The sequence below is a fragment of the Bos grunniens genome, chromosome 7 (genome assembly GCF_055505025.1).
Source record: "Bos grunniens cultivar Pamir isolate PY7600 chromosome 7, Bosgru_T2T1.0, whole genome shotgun sequence".
In the NCBI taxonomy this organism is placed as follows: Eukaryota; Metazoa; Chordata; class Mammalia; order Artiodactyla; family Bovidae; genus Bos; species Bos grunniens.
This window is the reverse complement of record NC_141171.1, coordinates 38,979,083-39,003,426: the sequence shown is the minus strand read 5'-3', so window position 1 is coordinate 39,003,426 and position 24,344 is coordinate 38,979,083. Positions and strand designations below refer to the sequence as shown.

General features: G+C 57.9%; 2 protein-coding genes across 5 annotated transcripts; one reads left to right on the top strand and one right to left on the bottom strand.

Moving 5' to 3' along the window:
* The first annotated feature begins 399 nt into the window (after positions 1-399).
* DBN1 (drebrin 1) lies at positions 400-14,595 on the top strand. Of its 4 annotated transcripts, none has more exons than XM_086410916.1 (15): positions 400-601; positions 5,165-5,220; positions 5,809-5,921; positions 6,077-6,151; positions 6,233-6,379; positions 6,530-6,607; positions 6,842-6,993; positions 7,077-7,140; positions 10,451-10,510; positions 10,599-10,722; positions 11,459-11,596; positions 11,932-12,102; positions 12,457-13,139; positions 13,442-13,544; positions 13,714-14,595. In XM_086410916.1, the coding sequence occupies exons 1-15, from the start codon at positions 516-518 to the stop codon at positions 13,782-13,784; spliced, it is 2,121 nt and encodes a 706-aa protein (XP_086267042.1). In that variant the 5' UTR covers positions 400-515; the 3' UTR covers positions 13,785-14,595. The 4 variants fall into 4 exon arrangements, with proteins under 4 accessions (XP_086267042.1, XP_086267043.1, XP_086267045.1 ...); XM_086410918.1 differs by lacking the exon at positions 400-601 and adding an exon at positions 4,033-4,252; XM_086410917.1 differs by lacking the exon at positions 11,459-11,596.
* A 267-nt stretch (positions 14,596-14,862) lies between these two features.
* Positions 14,863-23,326, bottom strand: PRR7 (proline rich 7, synaptic). The gene is made up of 3 exons (XM_086410960.1): positions 22,844-23,326; positions 15,645-16,307; positions 14,863-15,426 (listed from the first exon to the last, which is right to left on the bottom strand). The coding sequence occupies exons 2-3, from the start codon at positions 16,057-16,059 to the stop codon at positions 15,029-15,031; spliced, it is 813 nt and encodes a 270-aa protein (XP_086267086.1). The 5' UTR covers positions 16,060-16,307; positions 22,844-23,326; the 3' UTR covers positions 14,863-15,028.
* Between the last annotated feature and the right edge of the window lie 1,018 nt (positions 23,327-24,344).

Genomic DNA, 24,344 nt, shown 5'->3' with positions numbered 1-24,344 from the left:
GGAATGGATTTTCGATTGGGACAGGGAGTTGGAAAGAAGAGGGCTGAAGTTGGGCCTGGATAGGGCTTGGTGAGGTGGGGATGGGGAGAGGGGGATCAAGGCGGGGGGCGGGAACGGAGGTCCTAAGGTTTGTGGCTGGGGACCCCACAGGGGAGAACTGGGACGTGGGAAGAACGGCCCCCGGGTGCCGAGTGGTAGACCCGCCTGGGCGCGGCGCGCAGGGGCTGGGGGCGAGGGCGTGAGGGCGCCCCGGGGCAGGCCGGGAAGGGGGGGCGGGCCTCCCCCTGGGCCGGGCCGGGGCGGCGCTAGGACCGAGCGCGCGGAGGGAGCGAGCCGGGCGGAGCCAGCGCCCCCCGCCCCCCGCCGGCCGGCTCCCCTCCCCCGGCCGCTGGCTCGCTCGGCTCGCAACGCTGCAGAGGCTCCGAGGCGGCGGCGCGGCGACTCGGTCTTTCCCTCCCTCCTTCTCGTCCGTCCGTCCGTGCGTCTGTCCGTTCGGCCTCGGTCCGGCCCGCAGCATGGCCGGCGTGAGCTTCAGTGGCCACCGCCTGGAGCTGCTGGCGGCGTACGAAGAAGTGATTCGGGAGGAGAGCGCGGCCGACTGGTGAGCCCCCCGCCCCCGCCTCTCAGCCCCTTTGTCCCCGCGCCGCCGCCGCCGCCGCCGCCGCGCCTTTGTTTCCACCCGGCCCCGCCGCCCCGTAGCCGGGAGGGAGGAGGAGACCCCGAAATGCTGCAGCGGCCCGCGAGGGCCAGGGAGGAGCTGCCTTTGTGCGCGCCGGGGGAGGGGCCGGGCCGGGCCAGGCGGGGCACCCGCGGTCCCCGAGCACCCGGAGGCGGCCCCAGCCGCGCGGTGGGGACGCTGGTGGCTGGACGCAGGCTTGAGAGACGCAGGGTCCAGATGTGTGGCCTGGGGCTTCCTGGCCTTGCAGAACTGCTCCTCCACCCCCTCCTCTTCGCCTTGGGCCCCGGCGGGGGACAGGTGTGCACCGGGAGGCCAAGGGCACCTTCGACACCTTCGAGCGGGCGGGGACCGAACCGGCAGAGCCAGAGCTGTCTACCCGGCCCAGCCCAGCCGGCCACCGCACAAAGGAAAAGCTAGGGCGGGGGAGGAGCGGAACGGAGCGGGCTGGGGGCCGGGGCGCCCCGCCCACCGGGGGGCCTCTTGGAGTTGGGGTGTGATGGAAAGACGTTCACTGCCACACGGCCACCGCCGCCAAGTGCCTCCTGTTCCCCTCGGGGGTCGAGGAGGCAGGGCTAAGTCTTCTCCCCAAGGCGAAGAGGGTTGCAGGGACTAGGCACCCAGGCTGGGACGTGCCAGAGGAACTGAACTGCCTGCCTAGAGTGCCAAGTGGGGTCCCTGGGAGGGATCCCCCAGGCGGACCATTGTGGAAAGAGTGGAGGGAGTTTTCTGAGAAGAATGAGGTGGGGGAGGAGATCCACGGAGCCCCTGGCCTGGTGGCCCAGTGGCAAGGGGCTCTCAGCTACTGCGGGGTTGGAGGAGCTGGGCTGCCCTCTCTCCCCTCCCCAGCTGTTGTCTCCCCCTAGGTGGTGGGTGGGGACGGACCACCTGCTCTGGGGCTGGAGTCCCCAGAGTGGGGGAAAAGCCAAGGGGTTCCACACTGCCCCATTCAGGAACCATCATCTCCCCGGAATACTCTTCTCCTGGGGCAAGTGCCCATTCTCTTCCCTAGGCCTTTTCTCCCCTTGGCAAGCAGGAAACACAAAGTGAAGGAAGATCTGAGGGACCACACTTGGGCTGGCCTCACCCTCATGCTGGGAAGACACTGACCTGGGGGCTGGAGGAGGGGACAAGATGGCCAGGCATCCATGCCACAGTACTGCAGCACTGGCGGGCGGCCAGGCCTGGAGGGATGGACGAGGGAGACAAGCAAGCTCTCGTGTCCTGCGGGTCAGTCACAGGCGAGGCCAAGATGGGCTAAGCAGGCAGGCAGCCCACCCTCTGTCCCAGCCCTGTCCCAGGGGGGCTGAGATCATGGGATGAGTTGAGGGCAAGTGGCTGGCTTGGCCTGGTGGAGGAGCTGGCCTTGGGATCTGGGCCGTGCCTGGGGAGAGGCACAACCCACCTCAGAATGCTCTTCAGTCTGGGGTTGCTGCCTATCACCACCCCATTTCCCCCCACCTTCCAAAAAGCAGAGCTCCCACAACCACTGCTGGCCCGCATCCTGCTCAGCGGAGGCCTGGGCTCCCACCACCCAGCAGCATCCATGTGGCTCAAGCGAGTTATTATTCATCACTGGCGTGCGTCACCCCCCACCCCCCGCCCCGATCTGGGTTGTGTGTGGGACACTCACAGATGTACACACGCACCCTCGCACATACACACATTTGCTCACTCCCAAGGGCCCAGATAAACATTTGGTAGAAAGAATGTGAGAATCATCAAGGACATGAGGGCCCCTAGCACCCAGCACAGAGCCAGGGTACAGTGGGGTCTCCAGACTCAGGAGCAGACCCTGCACTGAGGCTGGAGGAGGGTGTCTTGGATAAAATCACCATCTGGGCAAAGGGGGCTTGGCACTGCCCTCCTCTGAGTAGGGAGTAAGGGTCGGGGAGGTCACACCCAGGTGACTTACTCTGGAATAGACTGCTGCCTGATGCTGGGAGCAGGGGACCATGGAAGTCAGATTGTGTAGTGAGAAGAACTGGTGTTACCCTGGATGTGACCTGACTCACTGTATCACCACACGAGTCCCTGCTCCTGTTGACAAGCAGGAGAGGGAGTTGGGCTCAACCATACCCCGATGCTCAAGGCCCTTCCAGTTCTAATATCCTGAGAGTGTAATTGTCCTGAGGAATCCACCTGCCCTGCAGCCCCCATCCTCAGCTCAACCCAGAATCTTCCTGGATCTGCTACATTCCATCTCCCACTCACCCCAGTCTACTTTCTCTGGCTGAGATGGTTGCTAGATGGCAAATACCAACTAGAGCTGCTCTGTGCTGTCTTGAAAGTCTGAGTTAAGTGTCCCATCTTCATGAAGCTTACGGTTTGGAACGGTGTCTATCTCCAGGGGTTGGAGGTGTAGAGTCCTGCCCCCCACCCCCTTTCGGTTTCATCAGCTCCAACCCCCCCAAAGTTCAGGTCACCTCAAATGAGTTTGAGAAGCACAGATCTAGTGAGATCCCAGGCAGCTTTAGGTGCCTCTTCCCATCCTTGCTGGGGTGTGGTAAGCATCCTGGGGAGGGAGGTGCAGTGCAGGGCAAGGCTTCCTGGGGAGCTGGCATTGGGTCCCTGAGGGATTTCAGTCAAGGGTGGGCATGGGATGGAGAAGCAGGTCTGGCCTTCCTGTGAAGGGAGACTCATGCAAAGGCTCCAGGGTGGGAAATGCCCAGAACTGTGCTGGACATCAGGGACCCATCCAGTGTGATCCAAGTGTATGGTATGGATATGGAGGTCTGGCTGGAAAGGCAGGTGGGGTGGAGCTCAGGGATGAAGGCCTGCTGAAATCTTTGAACTTAGCTATGGTTTTCACCAGGTAAGGGCCAGGGCTGCAGCACAGAAAGGTGACTGAAGGTGGGTAGACAAGGAGTAAAGAATGGAAGGGGTGTTCTTGGGAAGAGCCACAGAGAGCCTGGGAGAGTCTGACAAGTCAGGCCGGGGAAGTGTGACTTGATGGCTAGTGCAGTGTCTGGGAACGAGTCGTGGAGTCCTGCCTCAGTTTCCCAGCTGCGGGATGCAAAGGGGCAGATCCTCCTTCTCTGAGGGCCTTTTGTTCGCAGTGGCAGCTTAGGGCAGCCAGACAGGTGGTGGGACAGCTGTGTGGAGAAGGCAGCTGCCAGGGTTGGGGCCCAGGCAACAGTTGGATGGGGAGTTTCTGGCCCCACAGCCCACCTGTGTCCCTTTTAGGAGGGAAGAGATCCTGAGAAGCTGGGAGGGGCTGGGGCCCATTTGGCAGTGACTTGTGCTGACCTCATGGGGCTGGGCCTGGACCAGGCGCTCCTTCCGCCCTCCTCCACCTCCCACCTCCCTCCCCCTCTCTTCTCTCCTCCCTCTTTCCTTCCCACCCCTTTCCCTCCCCGCGCCTTCATTTTCTCTCCATCCCTTCACGTCCCTCCCTTCCCTTGTCTTCCGTTTTTGCCTGTCTCCTAGCTCTTCTCTTCTGCATCTTGCTGGTCTCCTCCCCCCCCCCCTCCTAGCACCGTGCCTCGGCAGTCAGGGAAAGGGAGCTTGAGGGAGGGGCTGAGCCTCCTTGCCCCTCCGGCCTTTCTTCTTGGCCCCAAGCCGGTCTTCCTCCAAGTGAGTCCTCGGAAGGAGACATTTCTCTCTTCCCTTGTGTAAAATGGATGTTGAGCCACTCCTACCTGTGGAGAAAAAGCTAGGGAGGAGGAAGGCTGCTGGGTCAGCTCTCTGCCGGAGCTGAGAGGGAAGGAAAGGCCAGCGGTCCCCGGAGACCAGAACCTCAGCTAGGGCAGAGGCAGCCTAGGGCTGGAAGGCCAAAAAAGCGCCGCCGCCCAAAGGCCAGAGTCCAGGCAAGAGTGGCCATGGTGACCTCATCCCCATTTCAGAGAGTCTGAGATTGAGGATGAGGGTGTGTCCCCGGGGTCCTTTGTGTTCCGGAGAATGCAGCTGGGTGGGCCAGTCGCGTGCCAATTGCTGGGTTGCCGTGGTTACCAGGGGGATGCCCAGAGCTGAACAGCACCAGGTTCTCTCTCCCTGCCCCTCCCCCCTTGCTGTGGGGGGAGGGGCAGTGGGTACCGAGGCACGCGCCAGGTAGGTTCCTGGCAACCACCAATGGGGGATGAGGAGCTGTAGCCAGGGAACGGTAACCAAGGAACCCAAGGAACCCGTCGCCTTGGAATCTCCATCTCACACCACTGGCTGGGTTGCAGGCTGCTAGGGCCAGGGCTCCGAGGACGCAACACACTGACTTATTGGAAGCTAGCCACTGGCCAGCAGTTCCTTCCCCATTGCCTGCTTTCCACCTGATCCAAGCCTCCCTCCATCAAGTCCCAAACTGTCCCCCACTGAGTTCCAGCCTGAAATGGTGCTTAGCTCTGTTGTCATGGTGATAAGGCTTAAGTGCTAGGCTGGAATCCCCCCTCCTGTCCTGCCCCTTCTGTGTCCCTCCTACCCCCCCAGAGCCATCTCCACCCAAAATTGGCTGCCTGGGCCCTGACAGTTCTCCGAGCCACCCCTCCCTCTCCCCAGGGCTCTGTACACTTATGAGGATGGCTCAGATGACCTCAAGCTTGCAGCATCAGGAGGTAAGAATTCCAGCCATTCCTTTGTCTTCCTCCCGCCCCCTCCTCCGGTTGGGTTGTTTTCTTCCCCACCCGTCTGGCTCCAGGCCACTTCGATGCTTGCTTGCCTGCGTCCAGCAGACCATTATTTGTCTGGCAAGTGTCCTTCCTCCAATCATCCCTAAGATCCCTAGGGTGGGGAGGGAGGGAGACTGGTTTCCTGTTTGATTATGAAAAGACAAAGCCTCAGAGAAGGAGTGTGACTTCCCCAAAGTCACACAGCTAGGTGGGAAGGGGCCTGACAGGGATGGCCTGGATCACCCCACTTTATTCAGAGTCTAAAAAGGTTTTAATTTACCTCAGTGGGTGCTAGCACCGCGTGAGACTTGATGTGTGAAGAACACATCCTAAGCTCTCCAAGGTCCTGGGGAATTAAAAGGCAAAACTCGCACCTGCCTGCTGCCTCTTTCACACCAGCACAGAACTCTGGGGCTTGTAGATCTCTCGAGGTGTCTGCAGAGCCCACGAGAGGAGTGCTTGCTTTGGATTCCAGGCACTTTGTGGGGGAGGGGTTCAGGAGATTGGGCCTGACAACCCTCCTGATTCCCCCAGATGGCGGCTTGCAGGAGCTCTCCGGCCACTTTGAGAACCAGAGGGTGATGTATGGCTTCTGCAGTGTCAAGGACTCCCAGGCTGCTCTGCCAAAATACGTGCTCATCAACTGGGTATGCACTGGTGGGCTGGGGAGGGGAGCTGAGGGCCCCAGAACGGTTCTACTTCATCCCACTCCACTAACTGATGCTGCGGGAAGAGAGCTCCAGGCCTCAGCCTGCCCCTAACTCTTGTCCTTTCCCTGTTCCCCTTTGCTGCGACTTTGCAGGTTGGTGAGGATGTACCTGATGCCCGCAAATGTGCTTGTGCCAGCCACGTGGCTAAGGTGGCCGAGTTCTTCCAGGTGTGTGTGGGGTCAGGGCTTGCGGGGATTGGCGACAGGCGCGGGGACTGGCTGCCTGAACCTGCCTTCTTCCTGCGGCAGGGCGTCGACGTGATCGTGAATGCCAGTAGCGTGGAAGACATCGACGCGGGCGCCATCGGGCAGCGGCTCTCTAATGGGCTGGCGCGGCTCTCCAGCCCTGTGCTGCACCGACTACGGCTCCGTGAGGACGAGAATGCCGAGCCGGTGGTCAGTGTGCGCCCCTGGTGGGCTGGCCCTGCCTGGTGCTCCACTGGCCAGTCCCCTCTCGGTCCTCACTGTTCCGTGGGGGGGCAGAGGGGTGCTCCCGAGCACTTGGCCTGTGGGCTGCACTCACACCGGGCCCCTTGAACTCTGCAGGGCACCACCTATCAGAAGACTGATGCGGCTGTGGAGATGAAGCGGATTAACCGCGAGCAGTTCTGGGAGCAGGCCAAGGTGCAGACCCCGACCCTGGCCTGCTGGCTGGGCGGCTCCTCCCTGTCTTGACCCCACGGGGCTGCTCTGGCTCCTCTCCTAAAGTCCCTCCCTTTAACAGCAGGGCCCGTCCCATGTGCTTCCCACACTGAAAGCCCCTGAATTCACAGAAGCCTGGGTCAGGGATGGGGGTGGAGTGGGGTGGGGTGGGCCACAAGCTCAGGGCCTGCACTGCCTTGGCACGGGGGGCTGTAGAAGGAGGAAGAACTGAGGAAAGAGGAGGAGCGGAAGAAGGCCCTGGATGAGAGACTCAGATTTGAGCAAGAGCGGATGGAGCAGGAGCGGCAGGAGCAGGAGGAGCGGGAGCGCCGATATCGGGAGCGCGAGCAGCAGATTGAGGAACACAGGTGTGCCCCCTGCTCCACCCCCACCTTGGGCCGCGGCCCTACGGCGGCCAGTCCTAAGGGTTTGCCTGCACCTTTCATTCCAGGAGGAAACAACAGACTTTAGAGGCTGAGGAGGCCAAGAGGCGGTTGAAGGAGCAATCTATCTTTGTAAGTTCTTAGCCCACGGTTTCTCTTTCCTGGTTTGGGAAGTGGGGATGGTCCCTGAATTACTGGGCCCCTTGGGGGATAGTCAGAGTCTTGGGGACAGTGCTGGGCATTCAGGGTACCCCTGCATCAGCATGGGATGTCCTGCCATGTCGGGCCTGACCCCTGATCATGTGGGGTTCTGTCCCCTGGCTGTGGGAAGAGACCTCTTTGGAGAAGTTTAGACTGAAAGAGAAAATCTACGTTGACCCAAACCCTCACTGACCAGGCTTCTCCTGCCCACTTCCAGCAGGACTTGAGGGGCTCAAGGTAGATTAGCCATGCTTCCTGTATTTAATGGGACTTGAGGCCTGGTCCCCATTGTAGTAATGCTGTAGAGCCACTGAAAGAATCTGGGCTGATGCTCTGAACATCTGTATACACGTATGTGTAGTGTCTCCTTTAGGGCAGGCACTTATTCCAGGGGTACTTGGCTGAACTTCCAAACATTGGGATGGCCCTAGGATCATCGTGGATTGACCCTTTCACAACCACAGTGGAGACAGATCTTCACGCTTTGAATTGAATTTTAACATTTGAGAAATAGCGAAGATCATTCAGTGCTGAGCGTGGTACAGTTTGGGACAGGAAGTAGGCAGTAGTTGTCTGGACTGAGACTGTGGTGGGTAGCTGTTGGGCCGTGGGGACTCAAGCAGACTTCAAGGTCACACCCACAGGAGGCTGGAGGGAGGTGGGAGGACAGTCCTGCAGCACTGGCATTAATGGCTGTCATAGATCATTCCACTCACATAGCCCCTAGAGGGTGGAAAGAATGTGTGGGTAGTAAGCTCCAAAGTCATTCATTCAACAAACCCTTGCCACCTGCCACGTGCTGGTGTTGGAAATATGGTGGAGAGCAAGATGAGCAAGGCCCTTTTACAATTAACTGATGAATTAACTGCAGCAAAAGGTATATAACATAAAAGGTACCATCTTTACCATTTTTAAATGTATCGTTCCAGGGCGTTAAGTGTATTTATTTTGTACAGCTGTCACCACTGTTTATCTGCAGAATTTTCTTCATCTTCCCATACTGAACCTCGTATCCATTAAACACTAACTGCCCATTGTCACCTTTCTCAGCCCCTGGCACCTGCTTTCTGTGTCTGTGATGTGACTACGTACCTCGTATGAGGGGACCACTTATGACTGGCTTATTTCATTTAGCATAGTATCTTCAGGCTTCATCTCTGTGTCAGAATGTCTTTCCTTTTGAAAACTATTAGTATTCCGTAGTGTATGTATACCAGATTTTGTTTATCCATTCAGAGCAAGGTCTTTTGGAAAAAAAAACTTCCGGAAAATTTCACATACACGTGCACACAAAAGTAGAAACAATAGTTTAGTGAGCCTTTGACTTGATCACTTATCTTCACCAATTACCAATGTTTCAGGCAAAGATTTACAGTGTTACACCATTATTTTATAGTCTCATCTGGCCCTTCAAGTATGGCTCATGTGACAATGACAGTTGGTATTTTAACAGGTCACTGTGGTGACCCTGCAGCTTCAGGTCCCCTGAGGAAGGTCTCACACAAGAAACTTTGGAATTTACAACCGTAAAATGCTTTCTTTTGACTTGAGGTACTCCGCTTTCTCCCTTCTGATAAGAATTGCCTTCCTTATGTGAGTTCCCTTTTTGCCTGGGATACTAGGAGTTCATTTATCTGAAGATGCTGAAGCACAGCAGCCCCGTTGACCTTTCCGGTTACTGTGTTGGTGTCTCTCCGACCCCCAGCTCTGATTTGTTTCCGTGCTTCTCACATTGTTGGTAGTTAAGGTTTTTGTGGTAAGCTGCCTCTGGTCCTTTTTTTGAATGAGGCAGAGGAACCTCATCCTGTGGCACTAGGCAGGGGTGGCATAGCAGCAGAGGCTGGTGGGATGTATGTTTTGAGGGAAGGCAAAAAGCTTGACTGGAGTCCCTTGGAAATTTGGGAGGAGAGAGTGAGGTCAGAGGAGGAGTTTAGACTTCATTCTGGGAGACAAGAAGTGGTGGTTAGGGTGACAACCCTCTTGAGGCTTTTGGTGTGGTTAGGTCAACTGAGGAAACAAATACCACTGAACGTCAGGCTGACCACTCACACACATAAGTTCTCAGAGGGTGGGGAGATGATCCAGAAGCAGGAAATTATGACACAGTGTAATCAGTATATGGCTGGAACACCTCATGGGGGCCCAGGGAAGGAAATGACCTGAATGGGCCAAGGGCCCCTTCCCCAGGAGGCTGTGCCAAAGCTGAGGCCGGAAGCAGGAAGAGCTGGACCCAGGGTGGGGGTCAGGCACGTGGGGAGAGAGATTCATTTCCTCTGCCAAGGCACAGAGTTGGGAAGTTGTACGCCTGTTACAGGACCTACAGCTCCATTGTGCTGAGGACTTGATGTCTGCATTTCACAGGGTGTGCGCGAGTCAGGGCAGGAGGGGAGTGTTGGGAGAGATGATGGGCTGGATCAGGCAGGGAGAGGGGAGGCCCAACCAAGGACCCCCACACCTATCTTTACTCCTGGGGCTGTAGCCCCAAAACAGCAAGTGAAGGGTAGCAGGGAGTGGTGGGGACTGTGGCAAACTGAGGCTGCTGCACTGCAATTCTAGTTGAAAGCTGCTTTGGGGCACACAGGCCTGTGTTACCAGGGCTGCTGGCATTTTCAAAAGAAGCTGAACACCCTGATTTCAGTAAGAAACTTGGTTTTTGAGTGAGTGAGTGAGTAACAGTTACTCAGTCGTGTCCGACTGTTGGCTTCCCCGCGGACTGAAGCCGGCCAGGCTCCTTTGTTCGTGAAATTCTCCAGGCCAGACTCCTGGAGGGGGTTGCCATTTCCTTCTCCAGGGGATCTTCCCGACCTAGGGATTGAACAGAGGTCTCCTGCATTGCAGGCAGATTCATGATTTTTAAGTGATGGCAATTAATGTTTTGGAAAGATCCTTTCAGAGTCTATAGAGAAAGAAATAGAGGGAAAGAGCAAGGAGGCAGGGGACTAGTGAAGCCTCAGTCATGATACCAAGATTCAGGCTGCACGGATGGGGCTGTGGTTGGCCAGACACTGGGTTAAGAGGTTCGAGAAAAGTTAGCTACAAAGCTGGGAGTGTTCCTGGATGGCCCTGGGTGCCCAGGGGTCTGACTGGACTGGAGATGAGGTAGCTGAGGACCTTGCAGATAGAAGGTGCTGTGGGACTGGGTCGTGAAAGTGGTTTCTGGTAGTGAAAGAAGTGGGCTGTAAGAAAGCCCAGAGCTCCTGTGGGGGTGGGGTGCTCAGAACACCATCCCTTTGGTTTCCAGGGTGACCAGCGGGATGAGGAGGAAGAGACCCAGATGAAGAAGTCAGAATCAGAGGTAGAGGTGAGCACTGTGGGGGCACCAGGCATGTGAGTTTGGCCCGGCTGCCTCAATCAGGTCCCGCCTGGCCTGACTATCCGTGTGCCCCCAGGAGGCAGCAGCCATTATTGCCCAGCGACCTGATAATCCACGGGAGTTCTTTAAGCAGCAGGAAAGAGTCGCATCGGCCTCCGCAGGCAGCTGCGATGTGCCCTCACCCTTCAACCACCGACCAGGTAGTCCCAGCTCCCACACCCTTACCCAACCCCTACTCCTCAGGTTTTGGTGTTGAGCCTCTTTGGGACCTTCCTTGCCCAAGGACCCCCTGGAGAAGCCAAGGCCGAGCATCACATGTGCTTCCACCCACCGCCTCCAGGTGGCAGGGCTGAGAAGGGCTCCAGCAGGGCCTGGTCTGAGCAGTGGGTGGTACTAGAGGCCATCTGGGGCTGAGGGATCCCCCTGGCTGCAGTGAGTGGCCCTGCTGGGATTGAACTTGTCTTATCTGAAGAACTGTAGGTGCATGGGGAGTGGGGCCTCATCCTGTCCTGAGATCCAGCAGCTTGGAGCTGTACTCCGGGTTCCCTGTCTGGGTTCTCCCTGTGTGGCTTCCACTACTCCTTGAAGCACCTTTCTGCTCCCTGTCTGCTGGCCTGCTTGCCCCTTCCGTGTGCTTGGCTCAAGTGCTAGGGCTCTAGGGGTGGGACAGGCTGTTCCTGGGCATGCGCTGCCCAGATGCTGGGAGGCTGGCCACATCATGATGTGTCAGGCTTTTTGCTATGTGTGGCTGGTGCTGGTGGCAGTGGTCTGATGGCTTGAGGCTCTGGTCCAGCTTGGCTGAATGTGCACCCTGGCTGAAGGCAGCTTGGACAACCAGGGCTGGCCTGTGGGTGGGTGAGGCCTCAGGATGGGGGTGGGGGAGACTGACCCTCTCTTGTCCTCTGTCTCTCTCTCTCTGTCTGTCTCTCTTGGCAGGTCGTCCGTACTGCCCTTTCATAAAGGCATCGGACAGTGGGCCTTCCTCCTCCTCCTCTTCCTCTTCCTCCCCTCCACGGACTCCCTTTCCCTATATCACCTGTCACCGCACCCCAAACCTCTCTTCCTCCCTCCCATGTAGGTAGCAGTCCCAGGCCTCTGCGGGAGGGGGTAAGGAGGGCCCCGCTTCCCAGCAGCTCCCTTGCCTCTCGCCCTGATCGCTGATCTCTGGTGTTTATCCCCAGAGCAGGTACTGCCTGCTTCTTTCCCCTGGCCCTGAAGGGGTACTGGCCCTCCAGGGGCCTGGCTTGCAGGGTCTGGAGCTGTGGTCTAGCCCCTGGGGGGCCTGGGGAGCTCCCAGCCCCCACCCAGACTCGAGAAAGGAAGGGCTGGCCAGGCCCCAAGTTGGACAGTCCTGTTTCTAGCTGGCTCCTTGGCCCTCACTGATCAGCCTGGGGTTTTCTGTCCTACAGGCAGCCACCTGGACAGCCACCGGAGGATGATACCTACCCCTCTCCCTGCCCGGAGCCCCTCTGACTCCAGCACGGCCTCCACCCCTGTTGCTGAGCAGATTGAGCGGGCCCTGGATGAGGTCACGTCCTCACAGCCTCCACCACTGCCGCCGCCACCCCCAGCAGCCCAAGGTATGTGAGGGGGCCCTAGCCCCTGGACTGGGAACTCCAAGTGGCTGCCCTATGGCCCTGAAAGTGGCTGGGGCAGGGACGAGCCCTGGTCAGACCTGCCTTCTCTGGACCTCAGGGTCTCCCTGGAGTGGGGACTGGGCCTTCCTCCCAGGGCTGCTGAGCAGTTTAAAGACTGCGGGTAAAGGGGCAGCAGGGGCCAGTGGGCGTTAGAAGGCACTCTTCATGGAAGTCTTAGTGGAGGCCTTCTTTCCTGAACTCTTCAGTGGGTAAGCAGGGTACTCTCTTGTGGCTGCCCAGGGCCCGCATCCTTTCCTGGGAGCTGATCACACGTCTCCTCTGTCTTTGTTTCAACAGAGACCCAGGAGCCCAGCCTCAGCCTGGATAGTGAAGAGACCAGCAAGGAAGCCAGAGCAGCAGCCCCTCAGGCCAGGGCTGGCCCCCTGGAGGAGTCCCCTCAGGCCTCGGAGCCTCCCGAGGGCCAAGGCAGCCCCATGGAGGAGGACTTGATGTTCATGGCATCTACAGAGCAGGCAGACCTGGCTGCCTCTCTAGAGCCTGCCATGGCTGGAGCCTCTGCAGCCGACAGCCCAGTAGCTGATGCCATTGAAACCGACACTGCCGTGGCTGACACTGCTGTAGCTAACACCGTCACCCCTGCCGCTGCCAGCCTCATTGACCTTTGGCCAGGCAATGGGGAAGGGGCCTCTGCACCCCAGGCTGAGCCTCGGGCCCCCACACCACCTTCAGGTGCCGAAGTCATGCTGGCGGAGGTGCCCCTGCTGGATGAGGTGGCTCAGGAGCCACTGCTGCCAGCAGGAGAAGGCAGTGCCAATCTTCTCAGTTTTGATGAGCTGCCTGAGCCGCCAGCCACCTTCTGTGACCCAGGGGAGGAAGTAGGAGGGGAGCCCCTGGCTGCCCCCCAGGCTCCAACTCTGCCCTCAGCTCTAGAAGAGCTAGATCAGAAGCTGGAGCCAGAGCTGGAACCAGAGCCCCACCTGCTGACCAATGGCGAGACCACCCAGAAGGAGGGGACCCAGGTGGGGCTGAGGCTACCTGATGGGAGGGGAAGTAGTCAGGGCTGGAGCAGAGGGCTGACCCTTGGTTCCTCAGGCTTGCAGCAGTACCCTGCCCCCTTTCTCTGTGACCCACATTGTTGGGGGGAAGCTATTTCATTTCCCCTCCATGGGCCGGCTCTGCTTTTATTCCCAGGGTAGGCATCTGTGTTTCCCTGGCAACCACTGATGGACTCACTGGTTGCTGGGGAAACGAGCTCAGGCCTGGTAGGTCAGCCCTAGTCCTGCTGGGTGGGGCCCAGTGACTTGGAGCTTTTCTCCTGCAGGCCAGTGAGGGGTACTTCAGCCAATCACAGGAGGAGGAGTTTGTCCAATCAGAAGAGCTATGTGCAAAGGCTCCGCCTCCTGTGTTCTACAACAAGCCTCCAGGTAGTGCTGGGATGGATGATGGAGAGGAATTTGGGTGGGGGTGCTGCGTTCAAGTGTGGCCAGGCAGCCCTTCCCCCATACACAGCTGGGACAGCTCGCTGGGTTTGGGATGGACACAGACATGGATCTGCTGAGCCATCCTAACTCCCTTCCCTTCCCCACATCATAGAAATCGACATCACCTGCTGGGATGCAGACCCAGTACCGGAAGAGGAGGAGGGCTTCGAGGGTGGTGACTAGCAGTGGTGCCTGCCCTTAGGCTGCCCTCGCCAGGGCCGCCCACCTGCCCCGTCTCTGGCCAGATGGTCCACAGTGCCTGCACTCGCAGCAGCTCCGCCTGGCACCTACTCTGGATTCTGGCCCTGGCTGGGGACTTGGCCGCATCCCTACCCACAGGGCCCTACTTTTACAGCTTTTCTCTTTTTTTTTTTTAAAGTTGATAGGAGACTTGTACAGTTGACTGGTTTTCCTCCCGTTGGTAGTTGAGACGCTGTTGCAAATTCCACCCCCTTACCACCCGGTCCAGATTGTAGCTCTTAGTCCTCCCTGCTCACTCACCTGGCCGGGGTGGAGGCCTCACCTTGCTTGGGGCCTGGCGTGGGGGGGAAGTTTTGGTGGGAAAATGTTCCCCCCACCTCTTTTCCTAGTTTTCTGTTTCTTGGAAAAAATATCACTTTGTATTCTCTGTCCAGGGCTTCAGATATTTTGCACGAATTTTAAAACATGGCAATAAATGGCTCGTGGGCTCTGGCTCCCTGGGACACCCCTCCCTACCCTTCTCTTGACGCTTCCCCACCTGGCCCAAAGGAAGAGAAGCAGGCCTAGCTGGGGCCTCTCAGCTTCCCAGCCCTTTCCTGCCCCCTCCTGCTGGGCAGGTCCCAGGCTGGAGGCCCTAGGCGTGATTCAGGTCAGGGCTATGGGTGGCCCCTCTCCATCTCCTCCCTCTTTGCTTGGGTTCCTTTTTCACGTTCAGTAACTGTTTTTTGGAAAGCACAAACTTCTGTAACAGGTCGTGCTCATGTCTGTTAATAAAGAAATCCAGATCCCTTCAGGCCTGCTGCTCCGGGCCTCCAGGGGCTGATCCGTGGTGGGCCGCCTGCCCCGACCCCATTCCCAACTCTTGCTACCTTCAAAGCTGCGAGGGCGCCCTCACCAAGGCCCCAAGGAAAGTGGGGTATGAGGCTCTTGGGGGAACCAACCAAAGGTTTGGAGCAGGCTGACCTCAGCTTTAGCTCTACAGCTTGTTTTGGGCCGATGAGGCCGGCCACACCTGGCCACCAGAACCTTGGCCGCAAGCAGTGGGTGCCCCCTCCGCTTGTACTAAACCAGATCACACACCTTTATTATCCTCAAAATGTAACAAACGGGGTAAGAAATCCCTCCCTCCCCCCCCCCCCCCCCCCCCGCAGTCCAAGGGAAGCATTTAAAAAGCCCCGCAATCAGGCCAGGAGTCCGCGGGTGGGGCTCGGGACGCCGGGCGCCCTCTATACGGCTGTAGTCCTCCCGAACAAGGGGATGGAGACCGGCAGGCGCCAAGCTCCGTGCTCCAGTGGCTCTCGGCTGCTGAGCTCTGAGTCGGTCCAGCTGGGGAAGACCCTGCGGCCGCGGTCCGACTGCAGACAGAGCGCAGGGCAGGGCGGCGCGGGCCGTGGGGCACTGGGCAGGTGCAGAGCCGACGTGTAACCCCGGTCCAAGAAGAGCGGCTTGTAGCTGGGTGGCGGCTGCTCCTGTTTCTCCGCGCTGTCGCGGCGGCTCAGAAAGGGCGTAACGATCTTGCGGTAGAGGCCGCGTGTGTCCGTGAGCACCTCGCTGTAGGGCGGCGGCGGCTCGGCCATCATCACCGCCTCTTCGTAGCACGGAGGCTTGGACATGTCCGATTCCGCTGTGGAGTGGGAAATAATCCACGGGTGTGAGGCCAACTCAGCCTCCTGCAGAAACCTCGGCCAGCCGCCAACCCCAGACCCAGCCCGCTCCCTCTTCCTAGGTTCGCTGGAGAGGCTGTCCCGTGGAAGCCCCGCGGGACAGCAGCGAGCCCTCCCCCTGCCGAGGCCTCGACCACCCTAGTGAGCCCGGCCGCCCCCTGGCGCACGCGGTACTCACCTTGGCGGGGGTAGCTCCAAGGCCGGGGCGGCACGGATAGGTGCGGCGGCGGCGGCGGGTGCGGCAGCGCGTGGTGGTGTGCGTGCGGGTGCGCGTGTGGCTGCGCGGGCCCGTGGTGCAGCAGCGGGTGCACGTGCACGTGCTGGTGGGCGTGCGCCGGCGCCTCAAGACGGCCGCGGTGAGGGGGTGGCGGGGGCGCCAGGCCCGGGGGGCTCCCTGCCAGGCTGCCCTCAAGCTCAAGGGGCTCCAGCTCAAGGGCGCGCAGGTTCTGCTCACGCAGCCGCTCCTCCTGGCGCCGTTTGAGGCGGCGGCGCAGGAAGCTGCAAAAGCAGCAGAGTAGGACGATCAGACCCCAGATGAGCCAGAAACCGGCAAAGCACGTGAGGAACGTGTAGGTGCCCTGGGACATAACCATGGCGGCGGCGCGGGCGGCGGGTCCTCGGCTGCTTCACTGGACAATGGGTTCCTCGACGTGGCCCCGGGCCCGCGCCAAGCTCCCAGACGCCGCCAGCGTCACTCGAGGACCCGCGGCCGGGGGCTGCCCGCAGCTGGGCTCAAGTCGTGCGCGCGCCGGCGGGGAGCAGCAGCAGCAGCAGCGGCGCCCGTTCCTTCCCATGGCGCCGGCAGGCGCGCTGGCAGGCCTCACCCGGGACCGCGTGGAACCTGTAGGACAGACACGGGACGCGGTGAAGGCGCGCTGCAGCCCCCGACGACTTCCCTGCCCGCGCGGGTGCCCTGCGCAATCCCGGGGAAGCCTCTGCGGAACCCCCGCACTCCGCGGGGGCCCGGTGATGTCACCAGGGATGACGTCACGCCCGAGGTTTCCCCGGTAGGGCTTTCCCGTATCTGAGACCCGGCGGCCACCGCCGCAGCCTCCCATCCGAGGTGATTCCAGGCCGGCCAGCAGGAGGCGCGCGAAGGCCGGGTTCGGCTTCAGTGTTCCTGAGAGATTCGCCATCCGCATCTCGCGGGTGCAGGGTACCCCAGCCCCGGAAGGGCTTCAGTCTAACCATAGGCAGACACCCAGGCCGCTGAAGGGGAGCCACTGCGCGGTTGCTTTGCGGCGGGGAAAAGGTGGTTCACCTCCTAGGCCCCACAAGCAACCCGCCGGGGCCCAGCTTCAGCCTGTGCATACGCACCTGGCAACGTCTGGCGTCCTAGACCTTGTTCGTGCTCCCAAACCTGGCTGCCCAGAGCTTGGAACATTCCGGCCCGCACCGCGGCCTCCTGGTTGTCTCAGCTGTTGTAGGGGGGATCAGGCGGACGGTTCTTAGTGGCTACTGCGTGCTACCAGCTTGTCTTTGTCTGAGCCGAACATGCCGCCGAGCGTGGGCCGTTCCCTCTTTTCCTTTCCTTTAAGCGCCTCCGCTCGCTGAATCCCATCTCGGTCTCCGCTTCCCGAGCCTCCTACCCATGCGCAGCCCGACTTGGCCCTGCCCTTCTAGCTCCAGGCCGCCATGTCCCTTCCCCCAATTCCTTTCCCTCTCTGCAGAGGGTAGGAAAACTAGCTCAAGTAATCGGTACCGCCTGGGCCCACATCACTCCAGATGGGCACTTCCAGGTCCACCTCCTCTCCACAGCCAGGGTTGAGAGGGGAACCTTGCATTGTAAGAGGTATGTAGGAGGGGAGCCCTGACTTTGGAGGGACAGTGGCAGGCAACTGTTCACCACCCCCTCAGAACAGGAATGAGCTCTTCTTGAATGCCTCACATCCAAGGCGTTTCACATACAGTAACCTTTTGGGGTAATGAATTATTCCTGTTTCACACATTTTACACAGTTAGCAGCTGTGTGGATGGCAGGTGACGTTTCCATAATTTGAATCCAACCCTGGCCACAAAACCCTAGCCTGGGGTGTTAAGAGTGCTGCCTCCTGAGCTATTTTGTGGGTCTCTTTGGACTCCCCGCCCCCCATCCTCAGCATGCCCAGCCAAGGCACACATGTATTCAGCTCTGGGTGTCACAGTGAGCCTGAGCCCAAGCTGAGGACCCCACATTAAACTTAGACTGGTCTGAGAGCAAGTGGTGGGGGGTGGGGGGGAGCCAGGCCGCCCAGTATATCCCACCCTTCTCCCCAGATGGCTCCTGTCTGACTCCCTGGCTGCTTTGTGCCATGTGCCCCTTAGTGCCCGTGCCAGTCCCTTTCTCCTGGGCCTCCATTCCAGAACAGATAACGGCAGGAACAATAGCTTCACCCGCCCCCTTCACAACCCCACCATGAGGCTGCCATGGTGACGCAGCCCAGATAAAAACACGATGCTGCCAGTCATTGGGGTTAATTAAATCTGTTCTCCTTTTCCTGAGCCCACAGGAATTTTCAGGAGTGCTCTGATGAAGCTGGCACTAACTAGGTACCTCCTTGGCTTGCAGGGCAGGAACAGCTCTGGGTCACAGAAGCACTTCTGGGGCTGGAGGTGATGGAGTTTAGCTGAATTAGAGATACATGCCAAGGACTGTCTGCTGTGTGAAGCCTCGTTTTAGACTCCTTCCATGCAGAATAATCTTATGTAATCAATACCACCTTCCTACTGTGGGGGTCATGCCCATCTGATGGATGAGACAGGCTTAGAAAAGGAAATGACTTGCCCGAGGTCACACAGCTAATAAGGGGAAGAGCTAGGATTTAGCCTGACTCTGAATCCAAAGTCTGTGTTGAAAACTCTCTCCTAAATGATGAGTGAGATGTAAATAAGTATGTGTGAACACTCAGTACAGGAGATTTGGTACCTGTGGGGGGACACTGGCCACACTGGCCAGCCTATAGTCAAAATGCACCTTTCTGTACCTTCTCACCAAAACTTAGTAGTTCTGCTGACCAGCCCTCTGTTCAAGAGTGGGAAAAGGCTACAGGGTGAAAGAGAGGTGGAATGGCAGCTCTAGGGTTAATAAGGAACAAAGGACAGGGACTGCCCTGAGGGGTCTAGCTCAGCTCGTTGGCATTAGAGGCACAGACAGGCCAAACCCAAGATCCGCTAGGTGCCACTGTCGCCTCTCTAGTCTATCAAATGGATATGACCCCCAGCGAGAAGTGGTGCTGAAGATCATGTAAGACGTGATCATCACATATGATCATGTAAGATCATAGAAGAGGCATAGAACAAGCCCTGACATGCAGTAGACAGGCCTTGGAGGGTAGTTTTACTTCTATTTAGCTAAATACCAGCCAAGTGACAGAACTATCGCTGAATTTTACAGACTTGGCCACCGTGGTTCTGAGAGAGAAAGTCTGCATACAGTCTCAGCCGAGTTGGCCCTCTGACCTCACACTGACTCCAGTGCCCAGTGTGGAGGGGAGCAATGACAAATGCTTCTGGGGCTGCTGCTTCATCCTGGTGGTCCAGCAGGCCCAGATGGCAGGAATCCTGCCTGAGCTTCCCTCCTGGTCTAGAGGGAGTTGCTCAGTAACATCTCATCTAATTCACAGTAGGTGCCCACTATATAAATGTCAAAAGATTCATTCAGACTTTTCCAAGGGCTTTTCCTAAGCCAAGTTTCTCAAAGCCTTTCCAAAGGGTTATTCCTTTATCCCTTCACGCCTCATGCATACTCCTGGTGGGTCTGGGAAGCCCTTCAGATGCAGACCCTCTGCCTGTTGCTCACAGCAGCTCACCTTCTCCATCCCCTGCAGACACATGCCTGGTCCTTAGTAAATACCAACTCCGACTGTGTGCTGGGAGCAGAGCCTTCAGCCAGGCTCATCCTTCAGTCTGCTGTTTTATGATTTGCTTTCTGTTTGTTTCCTCCTCATTCTCTTTACTTACCTTCTTGTGGGTTATTTAGACATTTTTCAGGATTCCATCTTGATTTCTTTGTGGAGTTTCTGAGTATATTGCATTGTAGGGTTTTCTTAGGCCATACTCTCACTGGGAGCACAGCGGGGGGATGGGAGTGAGCCTGGGGGGCGGGGGGGGTGCCACGTTGTGTCAGTTTCCTCATCAGTGGAGAAGAGTGAGCTAATCCAGGCAAAGGGCTTAGAGACACCCCAAAACATGAGCACTGCTGCCCACAGCTTCAGAGCTGAGGGTACAGAGGTGTGCGCCCCAGGGCTGGATGCTGCAGAGTTTTCTCTCAGTTACCTTATAAACTAGGGGAGCATTCTGCCCATTTGACAGATGAGAACACTTTGCTCAGACAGATTAATGGTCTCTGGGGCCTGGTACACTGCTGTGCATACCTCCCGCACTGTTCCTCTGCATAAAGAATTCCAGCACCCTAACCTTAGACCCCAAAGATCTGCTGCTGGCTCTTTTATCTCCGCAAAGAGCCCTCCATTTACACCATCTGCCAAATCCTGTTGTTTTTAACCCTCACTGTTGTGTGTCTTCATCTGTCCACCTCCTTTTGTCCCCCTGTCACTGCTGGCTTGGCCAAGCCACTGTTCTCTCTCACCTGGGCTTCCATTACCATCGCCACCAGTTTCTCTGCACACGGTGCTCCTGCTTGGCCTGCCGTTCTCCACACTGCCTGTTTCCCCCAGGCCTTCTATGAACCCAGCTGCAACACGGCTGCACTGCTCTCGCCCCAGCTCTTGCTCCTCAGCCTCTTGGTCTCACCTGTCACCACCCTGGACATGTCAGCGTCCAGCTCCCTCACGCCCCAGGGATGGCTGAGAAGCCCAGCGATACTGATCACAGTGTTCTGTAGTCGCCTGCGTGCATCACAAGGGCTACATCTGTCTTCATCATCTGGCATATGGTAGCTCAAAAACCACTTGTTGAAGGAGTAACTGGAGGTGTTCAGTCACCTGTTTGGTCTTTTACCTGTCTGACAAGGAACATCTCAAGAGCTAGGTCTGCATCCAGTTCATTCCTGGGACATGCTGCCCATTCACCAAAACATCACTGATAACCAAGCTATCACCAGCTCTCAGCCCTCACAGGGAGGTTTATAAACAAGCTGAGGATACATACATCTACATGAATAAATGGAAAAGTCTATGTGGAGATTAAGATGTGTACCAAGGGCTCTGAGGTAGAAAGAGGCAAGGGGCTCTGGGTCACAAGGGGAAGCCCTGGACATGAGGCCAGAGCTGCTAGTCCTGTGAAGGAATAGGAATTCAGGCCAGCGGACAGAGGAGAGAGGGAGGAGAGTGTGGTGCATAGAATGAGGGTGGGGTAGGAAAGGTGACCACTCACCTGTCCTGCATGCCCTCCCTGCATATGCCAAGTCCCCTGCTAACCTCTTTATATTCATTGCCTCAGGCAGGAGGGTGCTCACTCATTCGTGTCTGACTCTTTGCAACTCCATGGACTGCAGCCTCTGTCCATTGAACTTTCCTCTGTCCATAGAATTTTCCTGGCAAGAATACTAAAGTGGGTTGCCATTTCCCACTCCAGGGGATCTTTCCTGGCCCAGGGATCAAATCCGAGTCTCCTGCATTGGCAGGCAGATTCTTTACCACTGTACCACCTTGGGGAGTAAAGGTAGCATGCGTGCATGCTAAGTCGCTTCAGTCCTGTCTGACTCTGTGTGACCGACCCCATGGACTGTAGCCCGCCAGGCTCCTCTGTCCATGGGATTTTCCAGGCAAGAATACTGGAGTCGGTTGCCATTTCCTTCTCCAAGGCAGGAGGGAGTTGCTGTCACCCTCACTCTACAGGCAGGAAGCTGGGGCCACTTCAGGCCCACGTAGCCTATGGGCTTATGAAATCCAGGGAACTGTAGAACCTGGCAGGAAGGTCATTTTAGGGAAGCACTGGTGACATTTTTACACTCCTTTCACACCAAGACAAATGAACTGAAACCAGAAAGAAGTGACAGGAACTGTCCCAGCTGCCACCATTGGCCAGGCATGGAGCTGGCCAGAACCTTATTCCCAGCGAGGCCAAGGTACTGGCTTGACACCTTCACCTGCAGGCAGCGTCTCTGTGATCCAACCTCGGCACCAGGCCAGGAACCCGGGGCTTGGGAAACTGCAAATGGGACAAGAGATGGGAGCCCTAGTGGGTTGGTGTCTTCTCAGATCTGCCCCTCCAAGGGACGTGGCTACAGCTCGGAGTAGGGGAGTAGAGGGAAAGCAGAGGGGATTATACCCTCCTTTGAGGGGCTACCTGGTGAACACACAGAGCACTGAGCAGGGAGCCCTGGGTTCAAATCCTCCTTCTACCCAGCTGTGTAAACCCATCCCAGCTATTCCCATGCCTGAACTGAATTTTCTTCACCTATAAGACAGAAATGATGAGACCAGCCTGGCAGTGCCAAGGGAGGAGCAGAATTGATGTGGGATGTGAAAATACTTCAAGACCAGCATACACAGCTGCACTTGATAAACGAAACTGCCAGCACCTTACAGCCTTAAGAGGTTCAAATGTGTTAACTGGCCATGGTGCCACATGTACACAAGCCTGGAGGTAGTCCAGCAAAAACTGCCATCACCTTCCCATGCGTCAGAGGTCTCAGCCTTGTGACTTAGGCTGGACACTGTTCATGGACATGGTTTGTTGACCCATAATCATTTTTTTGAAAAATATTATGATTAGTTATCAACATTTAAAAACCAGGAGACTTTTACATAAATGTCTGGATTTCTGGTTCACCTTGAAAATTGGACAACTTGGTCATTCCAAATCCACATTCTCACATGGTGACGTAGACTGCAGCTGATTAGTGCCCTAGTCCACCTGGGCCCTGGAGCCATTTGGGTTTCCAACTCCTGAGCTAGACTGAGCACCCACAGGGGCCAGCAGTGCATGGGCCTATTATTGCTAAATTCCTTCTGCTACCACCAAGGTTTTACAAGCTGACCAGGCCGCAGAGCCCACAAACCAAGGAATGGAGCCTCAGGGATTTCCAGGGGACTGAGGTAGCCCTCACTGCTCAACTTCTAATAGAGAGAGGGAGGGAAGGAGGCAGCCCGGCAGTAGCTGGTCCTATAGAGCATCTGGAGGAGCCTGGCAGTTATTGGCTTCTATTGCCAGAAAAAGGAAAGGGGTACCAAGACCTAAAACATAGGGAATATCCTCATTGGAGGAATGTGAAAGAAGGTTAAGAAAGCCCTTCTAGAAGGCTCTACAGTTCTTTTCTGCCTGGGTCACAAGAGATGTATGAAGCAATACCACAGCAGAGAGGGGCCATACCAGCAAAGAAACGAACACTGGAAAACTATTTCCACCACTTACTGGTTGCTCAGCCTTGGACAAGTCACTTCACTTCCCTGAGCCTTGGAGTCATCATCTTTAAAGTGGGGATCATAAACTTACCTTGCACAATGTTGTAAGGACTAAGGAGATCATGGATGCAGAGCGCTCAACACAGGTCTCCGACAAAGCAGGAACAGAATGAAAGGAGCCTGTGAGTAATTCCAAAGGCACTTCTGCCTGTGGGAGATTCAGGCCTGACTTAGGACACCACCCATCTAAGGGCATCTTTGCCTCAAATGCCTAGCTAATGGTCACCTGTGATACCCAGGACACCTCCGGGATGGGAAAGGAGACCCCAGGGTGGTTGTGATCACTGGGATATTGGGTCCAAGGCCTGCGGTCGGGGCTGGCATCTGCTGAGTCAGGCCTGGGAGAGCTGGCAGGAGGGCCCTTTCTCTCCCCCAGCAAGCTGCCCACTGAGGGGAGATTGGGAGGGGAGCCAGAGGTCATTTCCTCTGACTCAGCAGCCATTCTGCCCTCAGAGGAGCTCCCCTGGAGGACAGGGCATCTCCATGTGGTGCTGGCCTGCCTGCTGGCCAACCTGCATGCCACCCAGCACAGTCTGGGCTTTGTGCTCAGACAAGAAAGGGACACTTGTGATCCAGACAATGGGCTGGGTGCTCCCATTTGGCCTGGGCTTCAGCTTCCCTGGATCAGCTGTGTCCTTTGCTCCTGCCCACACTGCTCCTACCCCTCCCTGGAGAATGTGGCTTGAGAAGAGGAGCAGAGAGACCCACCGTGAGCCCAAGCTACCGTTTGGCACATGCTCTGGCCATGAGGAGGAGGGAGGTGAGCATCTTTCCTCTACCCTGGTAGGGACTTTCGCCTTTGAAGCACCCAACTCGTGGCAGGCCATTTCGCTGGCGGTGGGTGCGGTAGGGTTGGGGGGGGGATCGGGGAGGGGATGGGGGGTTGGTGTGGCGGGGGTACGGACCCCGGACCCTTGCCTCCTCCTCCCATGGCAGGCCCAGTGGCTGGGCCGCCCCCACGTTTGCTGCCACCCCAGGAGCCCTGCTGCAACGACTGTAGCCACGTGGGAGCCAGCTCGTGCCCACGGGGCCGATCGCCCCCCACCCCCACCCTCGACGGCTGTGGAGGCAGGCACATCCTGACAAGGCCAGAGGGGCGAAGTTCCCCCCGCCACCGCGAGAGGGAGAGTCCTCCTCTCCCTGCGCCCCTGGGATGCGGCCCCTCGTGAGGTGGGGGAGGGGGCGTCGCCGCCCTGCAGCCTCGTTGCCGGGGAGAGCAACCCCGTTGCTGTGGCAACCGTTTCCAAGCGAACCGGCGGCGGCTCGCGCCCCACTCCTCGGCTCACTGGCGCCCTCCCTCTCCCCTCCCTCCCTCCCTCCCTCCGCTTTGGGCTGGGGGAGGGGCTGGCCGAGGCGGGGGTCCGAGGCGGCGACCCTGGGCCAGGGAGCGGAGCAGCCCGCAAGGAGGGGCTCAGCCCCGGGACCATCTTTTGCCCGCGCTCCAAACCCGATCGGCCCGCCGCCGCGGTACTCACGGGCCCAGGCATCCTCCTTGAGCTCGTCCTCCTGGCTCAGGGCGAGCGGCGCGGGCC